This window comes from Girardinichthys multiradiatus, chromosome 5 (genome assembly GCF_021462225.1).
Source record: "Girardinichthys multiradiatus isolate DD_20200921_A chromosome 5, DD_fGirMul_XY1, whole genome shotgun sequence".
NCBI lineage: Eukaryota > Metazoa > Chordata > Actinopteri > Cyprinodontiformes > Goodeidae > Girardinichthys > Girardinichthys multiradiatus.
The window spans coordinates 19,074,635-19,096,507 of NC_061798.1; the positions used below are offsets into that span (position 1 = coordinate 19,074,635).

A 21,873-nucleotide genomic window follows, 5' to 3' on the forward strand; every position below is an offset into this window, starting at 1 on the left:
ATGCACAGCTTTCGCAAGATGATTAACAACTTTTGCGAGCGAACGCAAAAGTATTGCGTGGGGACGCAAAAGAAAAAAAAAATCTCCTATGTCCCCTCGCGGGCTCCGTAACAAACAGCATCATGGAGACTACGAAACACACTTGCAGGTCAGGAATGAGGTTTTGGGGAAGGTCAAAGCAGGGTTAGGGCATAAGACAATATCTTGAGCTTTCAAAGTCTCAAAGAGCACTGTTCAAGCCATCATCTACAATGGAAAGAGTATGGCAGAAATGGCTGGAAGAGAGTGTTATTATGAGAAGTAGCCAAGAGGCCCATGATAACTCTTTATGATCTCCAGAGACCCACATTTCATTTAGGAGAATGTGTTGTCAAGACAACCACTAGCTGTGGACTAATAGCTGCAAGTCCTGAAATCTGATGTTCACAGATGCTCTCAATCCAATCGGACTGAGCAGGAATGATTTGTAAAATTATACATTAAATGTTGAAGCTGAAGGTGACAACATTTGAAAAAGTTCAATGAGATGAATGTTTTTTGCAAGAATCTGTTTCATAAAACAGATTGTGAAAAACAAAATCTATATTTTTTCTGCAGTGTATAACAAAATCAACCATTTTATCTTTTCATGACAATATTTATTGCACTTAGATAACAATAATAAGTAAAGCACATTGTTGTGAGTGGTAGAAAGACATTCATTGAACTCGTCCGTGTCACATTTCTTCTGTAGAGTAAAGGTGCGTAGTACAACCCATGTATTATGGTACAGATGTGCACAGTAAGATTAGTACAAATGCAAAAGCATACCATATTAGGAAACTAGTATAAAGACAATGCTTTGTGTCAACAAACCACACACATGTATATAAACACTTGTATTATTCTGCTAGTGGGAGAAATGTCATTCATATATCACTGTAGTCTATTTTAAAGTGAATTATAATCTTATGTGTTATAGAAAAAAACTGTTTGATTTAGTTGGCACATGTCTGTGGAGTTCCCATAAGGCACCTTAATCTACTCTGCATTAACAGAATTTCATTAAAGTGAATCCTGCACCCTAAAATGTTCTTTTTGGTAGATATTTTAAAAAGAAAGCTTGTCAAATATTTTCCTCAAAACAGGAAACCAGTAAAGTTTTAGTTTAATCGCTGCCATTGAGAGAGGTGTGCTTTGGGAGGTAGAATAAATTCAAAAATCACATAATTATATAATTACTACCTTGTTGTATAAGGTTGTAATAGTGCGTTGGATTTGTCATGGACGTCAGAACTTGGATATTTGAATGACTTCAACATTTAGTTTAATTTTGAAGTTGCAAAACCAGTGGCAGTATAACTATTTGTGGTGTTGCTAACTATGATTAGCAATTTCATACATTTAATTCATTCAAACACTAAAGAAACATGCTCATAAACAAAGGAATTGTACACCTGTGTGTGTGTGTCTTGTTTAATATGATCAAAAACGGTCATAAAGTTAAATTTATAAATTATTTCTGCAACTTCGACTGTATATACCTGTACAATTAATGCAATTTTCTAAGTTAGAATAGTAATTTCAGAAAGGGTTCTGTTAAATTTTCCAGCATGGAAATTATAAAATTTTGACTTTTGAGCAAAAAGGAAACACACCATTAATCTGTATCTGATTGTAAAGCACTTTTTAAAAAATGTCCTGCATGAACAAATTAGATCTTCGACCTTTCAGAGCAAAGTCTGTAGCTACATCCATATGATAGAAACACGTGACAGTAACTATCCAACTGTGCAAAATGCTTAAAAATCCTGTGCTTTTCTATTGGCTACATGTATTAAGTTTTACCTTTGTGTTTAAAAAGGGACAAAACAGTCCTTAAGTCTTGCCTTGACTTTCAACATCTCTTATGTGAGCATGATATCGAAGCACTTTTTCCAAAGATCTCAAAATGCAGAGATGACTCATTGTGGAAGAAAGATTAAACGGATTTATCACCACTGTAACTGCACAAATGGATAATAGTACAGAGATGACATGTTTGACAGTAAACTGACATTTCAATGATTAAACATCTGCTGTGATAGTGTCACTTGCAAACAATGAATGACTCCAATCAAATAAACAGTACATCTGTATTCTTCAGTTGAGCTTCTCATTATCTAACAGTTTTGGACTTGCTGAAGTTTGGCCTCATTTCGTCGTTGGTTTTGAAGCTTTGACGGCTGCCTCCAGAAAGTAACAAACACCAGGGATGTCTCCTGGGAAGTTGGCCGGAAGCTCCTGTCTGCTCCTAGAGACAAAGACAAACTCTGGGCGACCTCTCAGCAATCTGGGATGAAGAACACACAAATACAGCATGAGTCTAAAAACAATGTGGCAAATTATTTGACACAAGAGAAAACACAGCTCCTTTCTAAAAGTCATGCATCCTGTTGAAAGCATTTGGGATTTTTTTCTTTCCATGTCTCTAGTGGAAATAAATGATGCTACACACACACACAACTGTATATACTAAGTTAAATACAAATACTTTTGAGACTTTCTGTAAGACCATGTCTTTTGAGAGAGCTGTTAGGAGTCACTGAGATCATAATCGCTTGTAGCAGATGTTCACCTGTGGGTTGTTGGGCTGATGTTGATTTTCCTCGGCTGGCCGCATGACTCAAACTTGTTTGCCAATGTAACATTGTTCCCAAAAAGGCAGTAACGGGGCATTTTCACTCCAACTACACCTGCCAACACTGACCCACTGTGGAGCCCAATTCGCATCTGGAGGACGAAAAAGAGAATTCCTCAATTACTGCTTGCTTGAATTGTGCATTTGCATTTCTATTATAGTCCGTTGGAAAAGTATTTTTTCTCCTAAGGCTTTTTCTGATTTTGACAAAGAACAACCAAAAACAACAACAAACTGCACATTTCACTGCAATCACAGCAGGAAGTGTTTTTGTACTTTTGGAGTACGTCTTTACCAGCTTTAAAAATCTAGACAATTGTTTTTCCATTCCAAACTTTCCTACAGCAAAAAAGGCCAAGGGCTAAAGAGTTATTAATAGAGCAGCTTCTCATTCTCGGACTAATAACTTATTTGTTAATATAAATGCACTTAAGTTTAATGGAGTAGTAGAATTTTATGTTGCTTTAATCATGTTTAATGTTAAAAACAGTATGGTTCCAAACTGCGTCCAGAGATGGTTCCAGATCAATTAAAATAGCTATGATCTTAGAGGAAATGGCATGATTTTGAAAACAAAAATTTTAAATAATTTTTTTTAAAAAGGTGCAGGGGTTAATTTGTGGAATTCAGCTATTGACTTTGCTTATTTTATTATGTTATCCATCTTATTATGGAGAATGTGTTGTTTATAAACTAAAGTATTGTTATCTCTGTTTCTTCAGTCAACATGTGCTTTATAGGATCTGTTTAAACAGAAAATTGAAAAAAAAGAGTAGGTAAAATAAGCATTGCTTCATTCTACTCCTTTTGGTTACTATGGTTTATGTTTAATGATAAGTTGTGTATTTTTTCTGTGGTCATCATTCCAGCTGGTCTGGCAGCATTTAACAGGCTTTCTTGCATGATTAATGTTCTTCCTCCCATCAATTCTAACCAGTTTCCTTCTCCCTGCTGGCCTAGACTGATGCTGCCACCACCATGTTTCAGTGTGGGGGTGGTGTGTTATGGGCAATGAGCACTTTTGGTTTTCTGTCACACATTGCATTTTGCATGTAGGCCAAACTGTTTACTTTTGATCTCATCTGACCAAAGCACATTAACCACATGTTTCCTTTGCCGTTTATATGGTCTGTGGGAAACTTTAATTGAAATAGAAAGGCACCTATCATTTCAGTGCAGTTGTGCACTACTTTGTGGTGGTCTATCATAAAAAAAATCCCAATAAGGTATATTAAAGTTTGTGGCTGAAACATAAGAAAATGTGCAACAATTCAAGTTTTATGTATTCAATTGCAAAGCATTGTAGATGAAGGAGCTTGAGGCTAGTTTAATCCCCATTTCTCCCTGCATTGTTATACTTTACTGGCAACCAAATTGATGCTTGGGTATAATAATGTGAAAAAGCTTAATAAGTCTTAATATTTTTGTCAGTTGTTTCTTGGATATGCATACCAAAGAGCAACCCTGAAGATAAACAACTTCTTAAATCTGTGTCCAACTCCAATTAATAACCACATGGACATGTCCTAGTTTAACTCAAAATGAAGCTCAGACCAGGGCTCTGGGGAGCTATACTGAAGATCAAACTGTATGTTTGAGGTCATGTTCCATGACCTGGTTGCAGCTTCATTCCTCATGCAGAGGAATGAAGCTGGAACCAGTCAAACATTTCTAAAAATGCTTGTTTTTTTAAGCTTAAGTCTCAGTTTTGCATTCTCATTCTCATTTCTATTGTTATTATTTTCAACGTCTTTATCCCTCATTGGCCCAACTGTTTATGGTATTTTAAGTGGAATTTAGAGAGAGGTATAGCAACCACCAAAGAAATGTCACTGATGGCATTTAGGATAAATATGTAGCCTGGGAAGCAGGGAAATGTTAAAACCCATCCTTTATTTACTCAGATTTTCAAAAGGTCTTGTCTCTCTCAGGCCAAGCAAAATTTAATGTGATATATGTTGGTTGTATCTTCTAGGACCACACAGAGGAGCGATTTTGATGCTTCTTGTTCATGTTTTTTCTTGCTGTAAGCAGCAGCCCTGTCTGATTGTGTTCTGGACATATGATTGCAATAAATTCAATTAAATTTAACTGGTTTGGTATGCAATAATTATGTTTGGTCCAGCCATCGTGTTTTTTAAAACCACTTTATCCTATAAATGAGAAAATGAGCGACTACAAGGCAGTGGAACACCTAGACGAGTTGAACGGTGCTCTTTGTAATAGTTGTGCTATACACTTTTGAGATTTGAAAAAAAAATTATAATAAAAACGTATAAGTTTCCTTCTGTTTAACAATTATGCACCATTTGGTGTTGGTCAGTCACATTAAATCGCAATAAAATTTGTTAAAGTTTGTGGATGACAAAATTTTGCCAAGTACCTATTTTCTTATTGCACTTTCCTGACTGATGAAGATCATCAGACACCCTGCCTTACCTGAATAACATGTTCTATTGTCTTTCTCTTTTTTGAAGAGAGGCTAATGGAAATCAATCTTTCAGTCATGTTATATATAAACCCCAGAAAAACAGGAACAGCTGGACAGCTACCTTAAAGTTCTTAGATATTCTGATCAGCTTTAAAAAAGCATAAAATGCTTCATTTACATTGTCAATACCTGTGATAAAACTGATTCTGTCAAAAACAATGATTTCTTGTAGTGGGAATTTATCCCCATTGAATAAATGCAATCAAATAAAATGCTGGATTTGTCTACATTTTTTGTGTGAAATTATGTTCCTGCAATAAAATAATTTATTTGAAGGCTCTCAACAGAGCTTTGCCAGTGGAAGGCTTTGCATTTTACCATTACTTAAGACAGAAATGTCAACAAATGAAGAATTAATCCAAGATATGAATCGTGTGTTTTTCTAAAATCTGAGAAATCTCCAGCTGTTTAAAACTCTTCACATGAACATTCTCCAACTTCTCTGCAATCTGCACAATTAGATTTAATGAGGTGAATTACCATGATTGGCGCTTGACCCTTACCTGTATCGGTTCTCCTGTTGGCGTCATGACTTCGTCTGACAGCTCCATCATTTTCAAAGCCATGAGTGCAATCTGAACTGCATGAGTCTCACTCTCCTTATGCAAGCCACCAGCCACACAATAAGCATCACCAATGGTCTCCACCTAAATAGAGCCAAAATGCTGTTACAATAATTTCTGGACGGTTCAGTGGAGACAGAACAAAGTCTCTCAGCAGGTTTTTGTGGTCCATCCAAGCCGATGTCAAGAAATTATTTACAACATGTAAAGATGCTTAGTTAGTTTGATCTTTTTTTTTCTCTCAAGCTCTTAAAGCAAATTCTAAAAAAAAGCAATGGTCACATGAAGACAATGATGTTTAAACACAATGATTAATGTCAAGTGGCCGTTCATCAAGATCTTAGCTTCTTGTCTCAGAAAGAAAAAGGTTGAAATACAGCCAAAACCAAAACTTTTACAGGTAAGAGTACTTAATCTTTAGACAAGCTAAATAGTCAAATGTTTTTCTGTCTTTTCTCCCGTTCATTTGTAAAAATATTGTCTTTTAAGCACTTAGATGGTTCAGATGAGGTGAAACTATTTTTAGGCTTATGCAGAGTAGAAAAAGGGTCCTCAAGGAACCTCTGACATTTGGTCTTTTACAAGACATTTGACAAACGCACTTATCTTCTGTTTTGCTTTTCTGACACTTTGATTACATTATCCAAAGTTGTTCCAGGTTAGCATCCTTCAGAAGACATTACTGTTGTTGGTAGAGCTACCCTAACAGTTTGCCTTTTAAATGCAAAATTGTGTCATTTTGTTAAAAAACTTAAGTTTGTTAAATAATTTCCTGGAGTTCCAAGTAGATTTCTAACATATAGTTCTGTGAAAATAGTACTTGCCCCCTTACAGATCTATTCTGTTTTCGTTCTTTTCTCACACTTAAATGTTTCAGATCATCAAACAGAAGACAAAAATAACCTAAGTGAATAAAAAAACTTTTTTTGAATCAAATCTATCCAAACCAACCTGGCCCCAGGAGAATATTGAATTGCCACAACTTACTATATCATAATCACTTAAACAGAACCTGTGTGGCAGCATGAAGTAGGCTAAAAGATCTCAAAAAGCAACAAGCCCTGACCAAAAACACTTAGAAAACAGTAGAGAAAAAAGTCCTTGATATTTATCAGTCTGGAAAGGTTAACAAAACCATTTCTAAGACTGTAGGACTCCAGTAAGAACCATTATTTACAAATGGAGAAAACTTGGAATAGTTCTGAAGTTTCTCAGTAGTGACCAGTATGCCAAAATTACTCTAAGAGCACAATGAGGAATTATCCAGGACTTCACAAAAGAATACAGAACAACATCTAAAACACTGCAGATCTCACATGGCTCACTTAGGTCAATGTTCAGGATTCAACAATAACTGAGACTGGGCACCAATGGCATTGAGTTCCAAGGTAAAAAAACACTGTTGAGGTTTGTCTCATATTTACCAAACACATCTTGATAAATCCCAAGATTTATAGGAAAATACTCAACTGACAAGACAAAAGTGCAAACTTTGCTCCATTACAGCAGGCATAACACTAACACAGCATCTCCAATAGTCAAACTTGATGATGTAGTTTGAGGGTCTGGGCTTATCTGCTTCAGGACCTGGAAAACTTGCTATAATTGATGGAACCATGAATTCTGCTCTCTGGCAGAAAATCCTAAAGAGGAATGTGAGCTCAACTTCACTTGGACTATGCAGCAGGGCAATAATCCGAAGCACACCTGCATGTCCACATCTAAATGTCTGAAAAACCCCCAAAATTAAAGTTATTGAGGGGCCCAGCCAAACAAAAGTTTTAATGGAATGCTTTGCCATGACCTTAAAGAGGCTGTTCATACTTAAAAATGCCACAATGTGGTGGAATTACAACCATTCTGTAAAGAAGAGTGTAAAAAAACTCCTGCTGAGAGATGTAAAAGACTCATTACTGGCATTCACAGATATTTGATGGCAGTTCTTGACACAAAGTGTGGCACAACTGGTTGTAAGGTTTAGGAGTCATTCATTTTTCACGTAGGGATAGGTTGGTTTGGATATTTCTTTTGTTAATAAAAGAAATCATCATTTGAAAACTGTTCTTTTGTATTTACTCAGGTTATCTTTGTTTAAAATGTTTGATCCGAAACATTGAGGTGTGACAAAAAAGCAAAAACATTGAAAATCTGTGAAGGGCAAATACTTTCATGGCACAAAAGATTTGAGCGTATATATAATATTACTTCTAGTACTTTGTATTAAATAAATTTATGATCTAATACGGGCACCTATAGGGTTAGGCTTACTGGTACTGTGGTTCCATAGCACCAGTAACTTCTTCACACAGCTCTTTAACACAACTAACAAAACAAGCACAAACATATATTAGAGTGTTATCTACAAAGAGCCACCTAAACAGAATAAAGTGTATCCCCTTACATAAGCATACCTTATACACATCCAGCTCTCCACACTGGTGGTCAAACCTGGTGTACAGCTCATTAAGCATGGTGATCACTTGCATTGGTGTACAGACCGAACAAACAGCCGTGAAGCCCACTATGTCAGAGAACAGCATTGTAACATGTTCAAACTTCTTGGCCTGGACCGTTTCACCCTGCCACAGCTGCTGTGCTACTTTGCCAGGGAAGATGCAGTAGAGGAGGTCCACCGTCTTCTTTTTCTCCTCCTCCAGGGCTTGGTGAGCGTGCTCCAGGGCCGCCTTGGCTTTTCCCAGCCTCTTCTTCAAACCGTCCTGGGCTTTGGCCTGCTCCCCAACTAGGACCACATCCCGCAGTGCATTATGGATTGGGATGTCTGACAGGTACAGGCCGCTGCCTGTTAGCTCCTCCAGCTTGTCCACGCACGGCGAGCCCAAGAACAAGATGGCATTTGACTCGGAAACGTAGATCATCTGACCTTTAAGGTCCATGAGCTAAAAGAAAAAGATAAAGATAATAAAGACTCATCGAAGAGAAATTGGTTAAGAGTTTTGTTAGAGACTTATGTCAGGGTCACCATGTAGGCTACAGTAAAGCCCAAATTATTCATTTACCGGACAGATTTGGATTAAAAATGATTTTTATTCAACCAAGTTGTTAGACTCATATAGGAAATGAGACAGAGAGCTCTCAAAAGATAATAAAACAATGTAAAAGGAGTATCAATGTTGAACAAAATCAGTACTAATTTACATTTCATTAAACAAAATGGCATGTTGAGAGTTATTTATAAACCTTCCCAATTATCAATGGAAAAATCCTTTTGGGAATTACATTCATCAAGCCCTTCTTATAATCGCTGGTAAGCGTTTTGTATGTTTTTACTGGTATTTTAAAGATTAATCTTTATTGATGAGCTCCAAGTCTATCAGGTTGGATGGCCTCTTTTCCAGCACCCTAATATTTAGTTACCTCCACAGATTCTCTTACATGTTTAGGTTGAGACTCAATCAAACCTTTAAAATTACTTCCAGTCAAAACAAACTTGGCAAAAATAAAAGATTAGCATACGCTTAAGTCTACCAGGGGTATGAATAATTCTGGTCATAATTGTATCTGTATGAGGAAACAAAAAGCAAATTTCCTTTTTGACCTTTGTGTAAAAAAATCCAACTAATGTGCAAAACACTTTGTCTATTTTAAGACCTTGTGTAGATGTAAACACAAGAGAAAATGTATACATACTTGTCAAGCTTTGTGTTAATAAAACCACAGCTGCATGTAGGTTTCAGTCAACCATGTTAGAAGGCTAAACCCTCTATTTACATTTAATTTCAAAGAACCTTATCAGATGGACTTTTTACCAACTGCATCACTGCATAGCCCAGGGAAATGTCATTCATTTATTAACAAACGACCAGACTGGCTTTTTTTTTTTTTGGCTCAGCAGTTTGTGGATTAATCGGTGTTATACTTGGTCCAGACATCAAGAGTGGACATTAATAGTGTCTGTCTGCTGGCTGAATTATACCCATTTTCAGCCTTCGCAACCATTAAGGTTACATTTTTCTGATGCAGAATGTAGTGATGGTTTCTCTTTAAAGCCAATGAAAGCTTGGAAGGTTGCACCTATTTCTTGGGTGATTTTTCTGTTTTCCTTGATTTTCATACAAGTGAGGATTTAGATTTGTTTTCAATTTAAGTTTGAATTTTTTCATCGTTTCTGAGCAAGTGTTTTTATTTGTGTGTTGGGTTTATGTCAGCAAACTAGTAGTTTAAACAATAACAATGTTCATAAGCTGCAATCTACACTCACCAGCCTTTTTATTAGGTACACCTTGCTAGTACCCGGTTGGACCCACTTTTGCCTATAGAACTGCCTTAATCCTTCGTGGCATAGATTCAACAAGGTACTGAAAACATTCCTCAGAGAGTTTGCTCCGTATTGACATGATAGCATCACACAGATGCTGCAGATTTGTGGGCTGCACATCCATGATCCGAATCTCCCGTTCCACCACATCCCAAAGGTGCTCTATTGGATTGAGATCTGGTGACTGTGGAGGCCATTTGAGTCCAGTGAACTCATTGTCATGTTCAAGAAACCAGTCTGAGATGATTTGTGCTTTATGACATGGCGCGTTATTCTGCTGGAAGTAACCATCAGAAGATGGGTACACTGTGGTCATAAAGGGATGGACATGGTCAACAACAATACTCAGGTAGGCTGTGCTGTTGACACGATGCTCAATTGGTACTAAGGGGCCCAAAGTGTACCAAGAAAATATCCGCCACACCATTACACCACCACCACCAGCCTGAACCGTTGATACAAGGCAGGATGGATCCATGCTTTCATGTTGTTGACGCCAAATTCTGACCCTACCATCCAAATGTCGCAGCAGAAATCGAGACTCATCAGACCAGGCAAAGTTTTTCCAATTTTCTATTGTCCAATTTAGTTGAGCCTGTGTGAATTGTAGCCTCAGTTTCCTGTTCTTAGCTGACAGGAGTGGCACCCGGTAAGGTCTTCTGCTGCTGTAGCCCATCCGCCTCAAGGTTCGACGTGTTGTGCATTCAGAGATGCTCTTCTGCATGCCTTGGTTGTAACGAGTGGTTATTATTGAGTTACTGTTGCCTTTCTATCAGCTCGAACCAGTCTGGCCATTCTCCTCTGACCTCTGGCATCAACAAGGCATTTGTGCCACAGAACTGCCGCTCACTGGATATTTTGTCTTTTTTGGACCATTCTCTGTAAACCCTAGAGATGGTAGTGTGTGAAAAACCCAGTAGATCAGCATTTTCTGAAATACTCAGACCAGCCCGTCTGGCACCAACAACCAAGTCACTTAAATCACCTTTCTTCCCATTCTGATGCTCAGTTTGAACTGCAGCACATCGTCTTGACCATATCTACATCCCTAAATGCATTGAGTTGCTGCCATGTGATTGGCCGATTAGAAATTTGGTTTACGAGCAGTTGGACAGGTGTACCTAACAATGTGGCCGGTGAGTGTATGTGGTAGAATTGTAAAACTGACCTCATCATTGGTTCAAATGATTAAAAGCTATGTGTTTATGTTTGTGATACTTTCATCATCATGGGCTTTTCAGCACTTTCCACGTTTACTGGCACCCCTGTTAAAGATGCGTCAAAAGACTCTAAATAAATCGAAGCTTTTCTGCAGTTGCATAACCTTACATTGGTACATTTGCTGCAACCCTTCAACAGTGGTCCTTTGAGATTCAGTTGCTTCGCATCCTCCTCTTTCAGTCTTGTTTGTCACAATTCCAGCGAATTTAAGCTTTTTAATTATTGCTGTGACTGTAGATGTCACTAGGTTTACGTCAACAGGTGTCTTCTTGCCGCTATTTCCTGGCTTGTAGAGACCGACACATATCTGGCTTGCTTGAATGGTATGTTCTCTTGTCCTTCGCATTTTGATCAGTGGCTCAAAGAAATTGAAATTGCATTGTATTTTTGCCCCAGAAAAACAAGTTTTCACTTATTACTATTTGAAAGTTGACACTGATCAACTTTAATACATATATTTATTAAAATAATGCTTTTGTTATATTTATTTTATAAGAATTTTGTAAATTATTTAAAAAAAAGGTATTATTTTACAAATTTGTAAAACAGTTAGTCCCATTTAACAGAAACAAGACAAAATTTGTATTCCGAAAAATACCTTTTGTTGTTCATATTAAATTCTTTGCAAAGTTGCAAAACAAATATTTCCACCTAAGCATTTGTTATTTTTGATAGTCTCTTGCGTGGATGGTGAAGCAGAACAGCAGGAGTGTTTTAAAATTGCAACATAATTCAGGTTAATTGTGTCACTTCCACTGAGATCACAGTCGTATTTTTACACAAGAGAGCTGTTGGTAACACATTATTGACTCCAGATGAAAGACACTGCCGTGTCTGCTCGCTCACTCAGCCACCTACAGATTTCACCTGTTTTATACCACCATCACGTTTACTCATTGATGTTTTTTTTCTTGTCAGGGTGACCGATTGCTGTGCACTCTTGCTGAAATAGTACCAGTATGGCTCTGCATTTGATGGGTAAAATGCTTTGACATTTGCCTCTGATCTCCACTGGGGGTATAATGTTGATCTCTACCTCGGGACAAATGTGCTCAAGTACAACACTAATAGGCCAGACTGCTTGTAAACAGCTCAATTTTTTAACCCTCTGTCTCACTCTCTTTAATATTAACATAATCATGAGAAGATTTTCAGACTCATTAGTCAGTAATGTCCCTTCTTAAAGCAGATTATTATTCTCTAATCCCTAGTTCTTGTAAAACTTTGACTGGCTGATAATGATTTTAGCGAGTTGTGGTTTCTCTTTAAGAAATAGAATTTAACAGCATATAAAAACAACATTCAAAGTATTTCTTTCTAGCATTTTCTACCAGTAGAGGTTGTTGTTAAGGATTAGCATAGTTAGTAAAGCTAGAATTAATTAAAGAGCAGTCTCTGTGTGTAAAACATAGAAATTGTATAGCCTACCCTAAACCTTAACTGAAATTGATGAAAGGCTGCCAAAGGAGAGCAATTTTGCTGTGCTCCATACAGCCTTTATGTTATCTGCCAAAACTATGGCTCTCTATTGCTCTGTTGCACCTGGAATTGCCTCAACATGGTTTTTAAAATTACAATATACCTTTAAATAGCTTCTCATATCTCTTTGCTTTCTCTGAATTCATTTTAACATCTCACTGATACTGAAAACAGCTAACTTTGAGAGTTCTCAGTAACACAGGAATGTTGTTGTTGCCATCTAGTGCTTAGTATGGTGCATTTACTAATCAGAAAATATTGTACATATGTTTTTAGTTTTGGCTTGGACATTAACTGGTCAGGGCAGATCAAGGTGATTCCGCTCACCACTCAATTTCTTAGTGAATTTCTATGATTTTATGTGTGTCTACATACCTTCCCTCTGTTGTCTGCAGTTGAGATTCCGTGTTTGATCCGAATGATAAACTGTGCATTTAGCATGGTCAGAATACCCTGAAAGCTGCATTTGATCTGTGGAGAGACAATGGAAAAGTGTTCTTGCAAGGTCGAAGACCGTCTTAGTCCATCCTTCCTAGGGAGTCTCTTCCTGAGCCCATGTCCTATTTGAACCAGAACAAGGTCTTGGTCAAGTATCAAGTGGAAAGGGAATATAGTGGAGAACAAGGAGGTAGGGAGGGTCCCTGCTGAGGTGGCCCTGAGTGGACTGGGACTGAGAGTTTTAGCATCCTTAACTATAACTGTGTACAGGAGACTAGGCTGAGGGCTAGACTGTAGTATGCTGTCTTTAGCATCGGGGGGATCCTTCAACACATCCACAGTAGCGTTATACAGCAGGCGTGCAGCAGCTTTGATGATGCCCGGGAAAAAGAGCTCAGTGGTGGGGCGGGGGTTAAAGAAATAGACAGTAAGCAGGTCCGGATCCTTGTCTAAGCACAGTACCGATGGTTCGTTTACACAATCATCTCTGTCCGGGTTGTGCGGCACGCTGCTCTGTTTCAACAAGACATTGAAGCTGTTGAGGAAGTCATGCAGAGCACCCCCTACCACTCTCAGAATGTGCTTGTCCTCCTCATAGCACATATTGAAGATCTCCTCGCCGAGAGCAATTTCCAAAGCTTCCATCGGGATTGCTGTCAAACACATGATGAGAAATAGATGAAGGAATGATCAATCTACCCTGTGCTCCAATAAGCCAATTCCATGTTGTATGTACAATTTGCCATGATTTTCATTACCAGTTTTGGTCGAATAACTGTTCATCATCTCAAGTAAATGCTCCAGTTCATCACTGCAGTTCTGGTAGTGAGCAGAGCAAGCTGCTAGACTGGAAAGCCCACAGATATCACATTCAGTCACTTGAAGCTGTGCTCAGGGGAGCATGTTTTTACTGTTCAGTAGGCATTGACTGGTGGCAGACAGCAAGGTATACAACGGTTTTAAGAAGTCTCAGAAACCTTGAAGATTTTCCATCATACTTTTCCTACAGCTTATAGTTTAATAAGGTGCAAGAGAAAGGGGTTGCATGGAGCATACAGGTCATATTGAATACAGGAGGTGTTTGATGAGCTCCAACAATCATAGCATACGTTTTCTTCCGAAATGTGTAAAGACTGTGAGTGTGAATATATTGAAAGCTTGTTACCACTGGATTATTACTCAAGGTTATCATACCGTGATACTGTGAGAATCTTGTACCAGTCCATGCCTCACATAATAAACACCTTTTCAGAAATGTCTGAAGCAATTCTGCCAACACCCACAAATATTCAATATACCATGGCATCTAAGTAGCTGTGGTAACACAGTTTAAAAATGGACTCAGACATCACAGAAACAGTTTTCCAGGTAGGTCAGAGATAACTGAATGTGAAAGAATAATCATTTTAGCTAAATGTCCAATTCTGTTTGAAATGAGAAAACAGTGTGTATGTGTGCGTCTGTTTCTGTGTGTTTCATTGTTTCTAGGTGAAAAAAGGCAATTTCTTTTTTACTCCAAGTATCCATAGCAGCCCAGCCTGTATCCCTCCTTATTGTTATTACCCTCATTAGTGCCAGTCAGGTAGTGAGAGTGACAGGAGGAATTTGAGAGATATTGGCAAACAGAGGATCCAAATGAGCTGCAGCATCTTACATCTTTAGGATCACATGCCATTTAAAGGTGGCTTAGGCACAAAAATATTTTTCAGAAGCAGTAATAAATGCAGAGCATAGAGATTACTTTGTTTTTCAAAAACACACCAGAGAAAAAGACAAGTTACCTCTCAGAGTCCCTGCTGTGATCTGCGAGTGTCATCATTCTTTGGAGAGCAGTGTGCAGCCTTTGAAACTGTATCACAAAGTGGCCAGCAAGTTAAAGGTCATCAAATGGCAAGACTTAAAATCAATTGGTATAATCATATCAGGATTACAGGATTTCATTATTTCTATAAATAGGTATGAGGGTCTGTGTTTTTGTTTTGTTTTTTTGTTGTTTGTTTTTTTGCAGAAATGCGACAAACCCAAAACAGATGTTTTCATCTTTTCCCAATTTTATTACATGAGATGCAAAATCATGTATGCATTTATTAAGTTACCTCAGGACATGCCAATTTTCGGATGCTGTCTCCAAGTGTGTGCAGGTTAACTTTGGCTCTGCTTGTCTTTTGTCGAGGGACAGCCTGGTTTATTTTTCCATGCACGTCCTTAGAAATAGGCGATAAATCCGCAGCGTCAAATGAGCGCTCCTCAAAGTCTCCGAGCTCATCGTTTTTGGCGCTGCCAGAGAACGGACACTCTCCTGATATCTTCAGTTCTTTCAGTTTGGCGCAAAACATCTTCACCTTTGCTAAGCGAACGATCTTCTGACTGCTCTGGTGTATTATCTCATTTCAGATGGGGACCGAGCTGCTGCGCTCTCTGGGTGGACCCACATCATCTCGTCTGCTCATCAGGATACCTTCGTACTCCTTCAAAGCGCACATTCAAATCATCAGCACCAAAAGCACAGCCCGAGAGCGCATACAATATTCATTGGGAAGCTGCATGGGCAGCTGATGGTAGAAAACCAGCGTTGCCAAAAGCCAATGAACAACTAGATGAAAAACAGCGGCAGGCCAATCCATGCGCAAAAGGGGCTGGTGTAGGCTATCTGAGGAACCTATCAGCCAAGAGAAGTTATTTCCAAGCGACTGGTCGCATGCAAGATTTTTTGGTCTTTACCCCATATTAACAATTGGACTGGAAGCTATCAAACTGGTGAACATTAAGACAAATGTATCAGTATGTTGGACTCACTGGGGTGAAGATTTTATTATTATTGTTAATGTTTTTGTTGTTATTAACAGGTTTGACTGAATTATCAGAATGTGAACAAACTCAGTGTTAATATAAATAATATAATATAATATAAAGTTGTTGTTTTTTTCTATTTTGTCACAGTACAAAAACATTCAGTGTATTTTATTCCATATAGTGCATAAATGTGAAAAAAAAGAAAAGGATAAAAACGTTTTTAAAATAGCTAAAAATAGAAGGTATACATTTTTATTCAGTCCCCTTCAACCGAATACCCCAAAATATAATACATACAACATCCCATTCGTTGTAAATCTCATTGAAGTCTGTTCAGTCCATCATCTGAACATAGATAGAGCACACCTCAACAGCAAACCTACCGTGTCATGCCCGCTGATCTAAACTGATAGTCTTGACAAAGAGAAGCAGCCACAAGGCTCATGGTAACCCTGGAGGAGCAGCAGAGATCCACAGCTCATGTGGGAGAGTCTGCTGACAGGACAAAAATGTACAGCCATATTCAATACATTAGAATATTATTGAAATGTTTGTTTATTTTGGTAACTCAATTCACTATGTGAAACACATTATATAGATTAATTACATACAGAGTCATGTTTTCAAGACTATTTCTGTTTATTATGAGAATTTTCTGCTTACAGCTAATGAAAACACAACATTTAGGATAAAAATACTACATCAGACCAATAAAAAAAAAAAAAACGTTCTTTCTACAGAAATTTGGACTTTCTGAAAGGTATAACCCTCCTGTTTTAATTAATGGAATTGACTCTGTTTTTAACCCTTCTGAGCACCCTTGTTTGGAAGCCTCTCCTGAAATGTGTAATAATTTGTTAATGTTTTTTATTGAAAAGGTTGCCACCACAAGGCTTCTTATTACATATCCTGACTCCTACCCGCCTGTCTTAGCCCCTTGTTCTGCTGTCTTTAATCAGTTTGAGCCCATGACTCTCTCTTTTTTAAAGGAAACGGTGAGGCATCTTAACCCATCAGGCTCCCCAGAGGATCCTTTTCCTCCAGTATTTTTAAAGAGGTCTTTCTAAGCATTGCATATTGTGTCCTGACCATTATAGATTGTAGTTTTTCTTCTGGTGCTGTTCCATGATAATCTCAAACAAGCAGTAATTCTGGGGCACATCGGTAAAGTACACAACCCTATTCCTCTGCTTGATGGCCATGTTTCTTGCAGTGCTCTCCATCAGGCAAATTGATGCAAATGAACCTCTTATTTGCATTTTCCTCTTGAAGGCCTGCTGGGAAACAGGAAAGTGTCTTGGGGTGTATCTCAAAGTCCATCCTCAAGTCTCAGGGACCCATCTGAAAGAACAGAGGTAGCAGCTGCTTCCCACCCGGACCCAAGGGAGACAGCACAGCTGCACAAACGAATACATACATGTTTGTTATGATTATCTACAATATAGACATATATAGTTTCAAGGTCTGGATGAGCATGTAAAAATATGTTTATCCATCCATCCATCCATACATCCATCCATCCATCCACCCATCCATCCATCCATGTCTGACCTCTGTGAAAATATGTTCTATACATTTACAGTAAATTTTCACATTTACGTTCTGAAAATGTTGTAATAAAATACTGAAATCTCTGGAAATTTAAATTTTGATTCTGAAAGAGTAAGGAATTTTCACATGAAAGAATCCTGATGTGTGATTTTTGGGTTGCTACAAAACTTACTACCATTTCAGAGGTAAGAGAAAGTCCAACCCAAGTTGAAGGAGGAGAGCTTTACTTTATCTGAGAAGCAGTGAAGGTATAGGATATCAGTTAAAGAAATAGAAAGTATGCAAACAAAGTTGGCAAAATTATTTTGAGGAGCACGTAGTGTTTTATTGAGGAAGGACCTAAGATCTTCATGGTCAAATTTGTTATTTCTCTGAAAGGTGCAGGACTAATCAGTTGGTTTAAGTTCTCTGTTCTGATGATTTGAGAAGAAAGAGCAGAAGAAACACAGAAACCTGTATTTCTTCTGCTCATTCAAGTCTAAGTGTCCAGTGTGGAATAAGCTACTCATACGTATAACACATTTTATTTTGATAGATAGGTTGAAGATAAAGTCATGCAAAGAGAAATATACAGAATGGTATCAACAAGTGTGTATCGTTTCCTTTTTGTACATCCTTTAACAGACGTAGGGTCAATGCTTTAGCCAGAGGCTGGAATGTTATTTCTCAAACTGGCACAGATAGCATCGATAAGATTAATAAACGAATGCTCTCTAAGTGGAAATAAAAATCTATTATTATTAAATTTACATTACATTTCTGAGCAAACAGTTGATAGAAGATCTCAATTCCTTTTTTTCTCTATTCTATTTATTCACTATTTATTATTATTGATGTCCTCAGGTTAACAGCTAAGTGGGGGATTTCTTCTGAAGTACACATCCTGTTGAATATGGAGACTCTAACACACCACATTCCAGTGAATAAATGAATCATTAAATTATAAAATGCAATCCTTAATTAATCTAAATTGCAATTGCATACTCATGCTTATTGAATATGTAACTAATAAAAAAATGTACTTACAAAAGGCATGCATATTTATTTTAATATTTTATTTAATGTTTCATAGTCCCGTGGTGCAACACATCGTGAATTAACTTCATCTATCCACCTTAACCATCAGAGTCAGTGGGCAGGGCTAACACTGCGTGGTCGAGATGATTGGTCTAAACTGGAGTTATAAAACAAAAACGGATGATCACAAAAAGCAAATAACAATGGATAGTTCCCTGCGCTGTAATGGATGTGTTTTAGCTAATAGATTATATATAGTTCCTTGGTGTACTGATTTATTTTTAGTGTGAAGGATAACGGCAGGGGGTAGGTGTTCATCCTGTAACTAACTGGTGGGTTGCCGGTTCGAAACCCCTGCTCTATGTGTCTCAGTCGTTGTGTCCTTAGGCAAGACACTTCACCTGCCTGCTGATGGTGGTCAGAGGGGCAGGTGGCGCCCTCTGATTGTATGGCAGCCTCACTTCTGTCTGTCTGCCCCAGGGCAGCTGAGGCTACAATGTAGTGTGTGAATGTGTGCATTAAATGGTGGATCACTGATTGTAGTGTAATGTGCTTTGGAGTCCTCAGACTTGACAAAAGCACTATACAAGTGCAGGCCATTTTACCATTCTATTAGATGTTTCATTTTTTGATTTCCCCTAAAACATATTCTTGGGTACCTTTGGATCACCAAATAATTAATTTATTTTCTTCTGTGTTTATTACCACAAATCAAAATAGTATTTACTTTATCAGTGTTATTTGTAGTGGAAAGCCTTTAATCTAATTGTTTTCTTCAGTTTTCATTTGGTGCTTGCTTGTTGAGTTTCAGAGATTCTTTAATCCTTTGAACCTATTTTGTAAAAATGTATTATTTAGTTTTAAATATCCTCAAAGCAAAGAAATCATTATTCCCTTTGGTGTCATACTTGCACCAGAAACACTTGTATATATTAGCACTGTTTCATCCTGCCATTTGTCTGTTTTTGTCGTACAAACAGAAGAAGGTGCAGCTTTGCTTATGTACGCATGATTAATGGAAGTTTGTTTTAGTACATGCGGCTACGGTATGTTTAGCCCCTGCAAACACTCACCAAGACTGGTTTCAACAGAGACAGTAAACCTCATCATAAATCTAAGCCCTGCACACAAAGTCTGCAAATCCTGTCAGTTTAGGTGACAAGACACGTCCTGGTAGGTTTGTATTTTTGTTAGGTTCTTTAAATTTTCGAATGATAGATTGAATATTGCACTGTAATACATTCAACATTTGGGATATTGTTTTTATAACCTAACCTTGCTTTAAACTGCTCCACAACTTTTTTACTGACCCATCAGTTGCATTCTTTGGTATTTTGGGGGTGTTTTCTAACAAACCTCTGAGGCCTTTACAGAACAGCAATTGGCTGTAGTTTATCTTTTTTTGTCCTGGGAAATACATGCATGTTCTCCACATGCATGCGTGGGTTTTCTCCGGGTACTCCGGCTTCCTCCCACAGTCCAAAAACATGACAGTTAGGTTAACTGGTTTCTCTAAATAACCCTTAGGTGTGAATAAGTGTGTGCATGGTTGTTTGTCCAGTGTGTCTCTGTGTTGCCCTGCAATGGACTGGCGACCTGTCCAGGGTGTACCCCATCTCTCGCTTGTAGACTGCTAGAGATAGGCACCAGCTCCCTCGTGACCCAGTGTGGAGGAAGCAGGTATAGAAAATGAATGGATGTTACATTTAAAACATTCATGTTCTCATAAACTGATTGTGAAGCTCTTATTTAATACATTTATTATTCTAAACAGCGGTAGCAACAGAACAGTGTTGCAATGGGGAAAATAGCTGCTAAAATATGTTATATAGTGGCCGCAGGGTGGCGCAGTTGGCAGCACTGTTGCCTTGCAGCAAGAAGGTCCCGGGTTTTACTCTTTCTGCATGGAGTTTGCACGTTCTCCCCGTGCATGCGTGGGTTCTCACCGGATACTCCGGCTTCCTCTCTCAGTCCAAAAACATGACTGTTAGGTTAATTGGTAACTCTAAATTGCACTTAGTTGAGAATGAGTGTGTGCATGGTTGTTTGTCCTGTATGTCTCTGTGTTGCTCAGTGATGGATTGGCGAGCCTGGCCCACCTCTCACCTATAGACTGCTGGAGATAGGCACCAGCACCCCCCGTGGCCCACTATGGAAAAAAGTGGTATAGAAGATGAATGAATATATATATAAACGCATTCAGTCAACTGTGGGATCAGTTCCAGCTCTTATTTCCAGTGATCCTTTAGCAAAGACTAGTTGATGTGTTTTCTGATTACTAGTTGTTAAAACACATTACTGTACCACTGACTCTACCGACTGGAATAATTTGACGTGAAAGCTAAAATGACATTTGGTTGTAAAAAGCCTGCAATTGTAATAATTTTTGTGTTGTCCTTTAGCCACAGATTACCATGTATTTTAGACTATTTATTATTCATATTCTCAAAAATGTTGTTCATTTTAAATTAACTTGTTAATTATACAGTTTTTGCTGATTTATCTATAAACATGCCACTGCCACTGCAAAGTCTTCATGACTAATTGACACTTCAGACTTCATCTTTCATTCAAGGAAACAAACAATTTCCTTAAATAAGACTAAACATAATGGAAAGTTAAAAACAATAGTCCAGCATGTTGTCAGATGTTACGTAAGAAGGGTCAATTAAGGACTAAAGCTGTAATGATTTGTAGATTACTAAATCCTCTACAAAAGATTTTGTATATTCTGGTCAACAAACAGCAGCATAGTTGAGACGTTTCTGAAGCTGTCAAGAGAACATTTTAAAAACTATTAAACAAAATAAACAAACACAATGGAAGATTTATGGCACAGAAGGTTCCTGTGCATTCTCCTTATTTATAGATTATATTTAAAATGTTGTATAATGTGGTAATTTCCTATTGGTATATTATATTATATTATATTATATTATATTATATTATTTGATATGATATTATACAATATTATGTTATAAAAAATGCTTATAAACAAAAGACAACCTTAACACAACACACCATATACACAACACATCATTGGCTTCATTCTCTGTCATTTTTTGGGCACATCAATAGTATACCAATAAATACATCCTGCTACTTTTAAAGGCAGATATCGAGTAAAGTAAATGATGCATTTTATAATGCCTAAATATCTTTTTAATTCTGAGAAACCCAAGGACGAAAACATACAGGTGACAAAGGGGACATCATCGACTCCATTCAGAAAGTATGGTATCCTATAATTATTATTTTTTTTATTAATGCTCCTTGTTATTTACTATAAAGGCCGACAGTGAGTCAAATCTGTGCGACATTTTAGTGATCTTAAATTTATAGTTTTCATTCCGAGGTACATTGAATGCGACATCTGGGGAGGAGC

The 21,873-nt window shown here is 37.7% G+C and overlaps 1 protein-coding gene across 2 annotated transcripts; it reads right to left on the minus strand.

Annotated features, from left to right (window-relative positions):
- Nucleotides 1-616: 616 nt before the first annotated feature.
- Nucleotides 617-15,927, minus strand: gucy1a1 (guanylate cyclase 1 soluble subunit alpha 1). 2 transcript variants are annotated; one of them, XM_047365526.1, is made up of 9 exons: nt 15,224-15,925; nt 14,909-14,976; nt 13,886-13,974; nt 13,695-13,780; nt 13,065-13,160; nt 8,125-8,610; nt 5,654-5,797; nt 2,597-2,751; nt 617-2,311 (listed from the first exon to the last, which is right to left on the minus strand). In XM_047365526.1, the coding sequence occupies exons 1-9, from the start codon at nt 15,461-15,463 to the stop codon at nt 2,173-2,175; spliced, it is 1,503 nt and encodes a 500-aa protein (XP_047221482.1). In that variant the 5' UTR covers nt 15,464-15,925; the 3' UTR covers nt 617-2,172. The 2 variants fall into 2 exon arrangements, with proteins under 2 accessions (XP_047221482.1, XP_047221481.1); XM_047365525.1 differs by having other exon boundaries at nt 13,065-13,780; nt 15,224-15,927.
- Between the last annotated feature and the right edge of the window lie 5,946 nt (nt 15,928-21,873).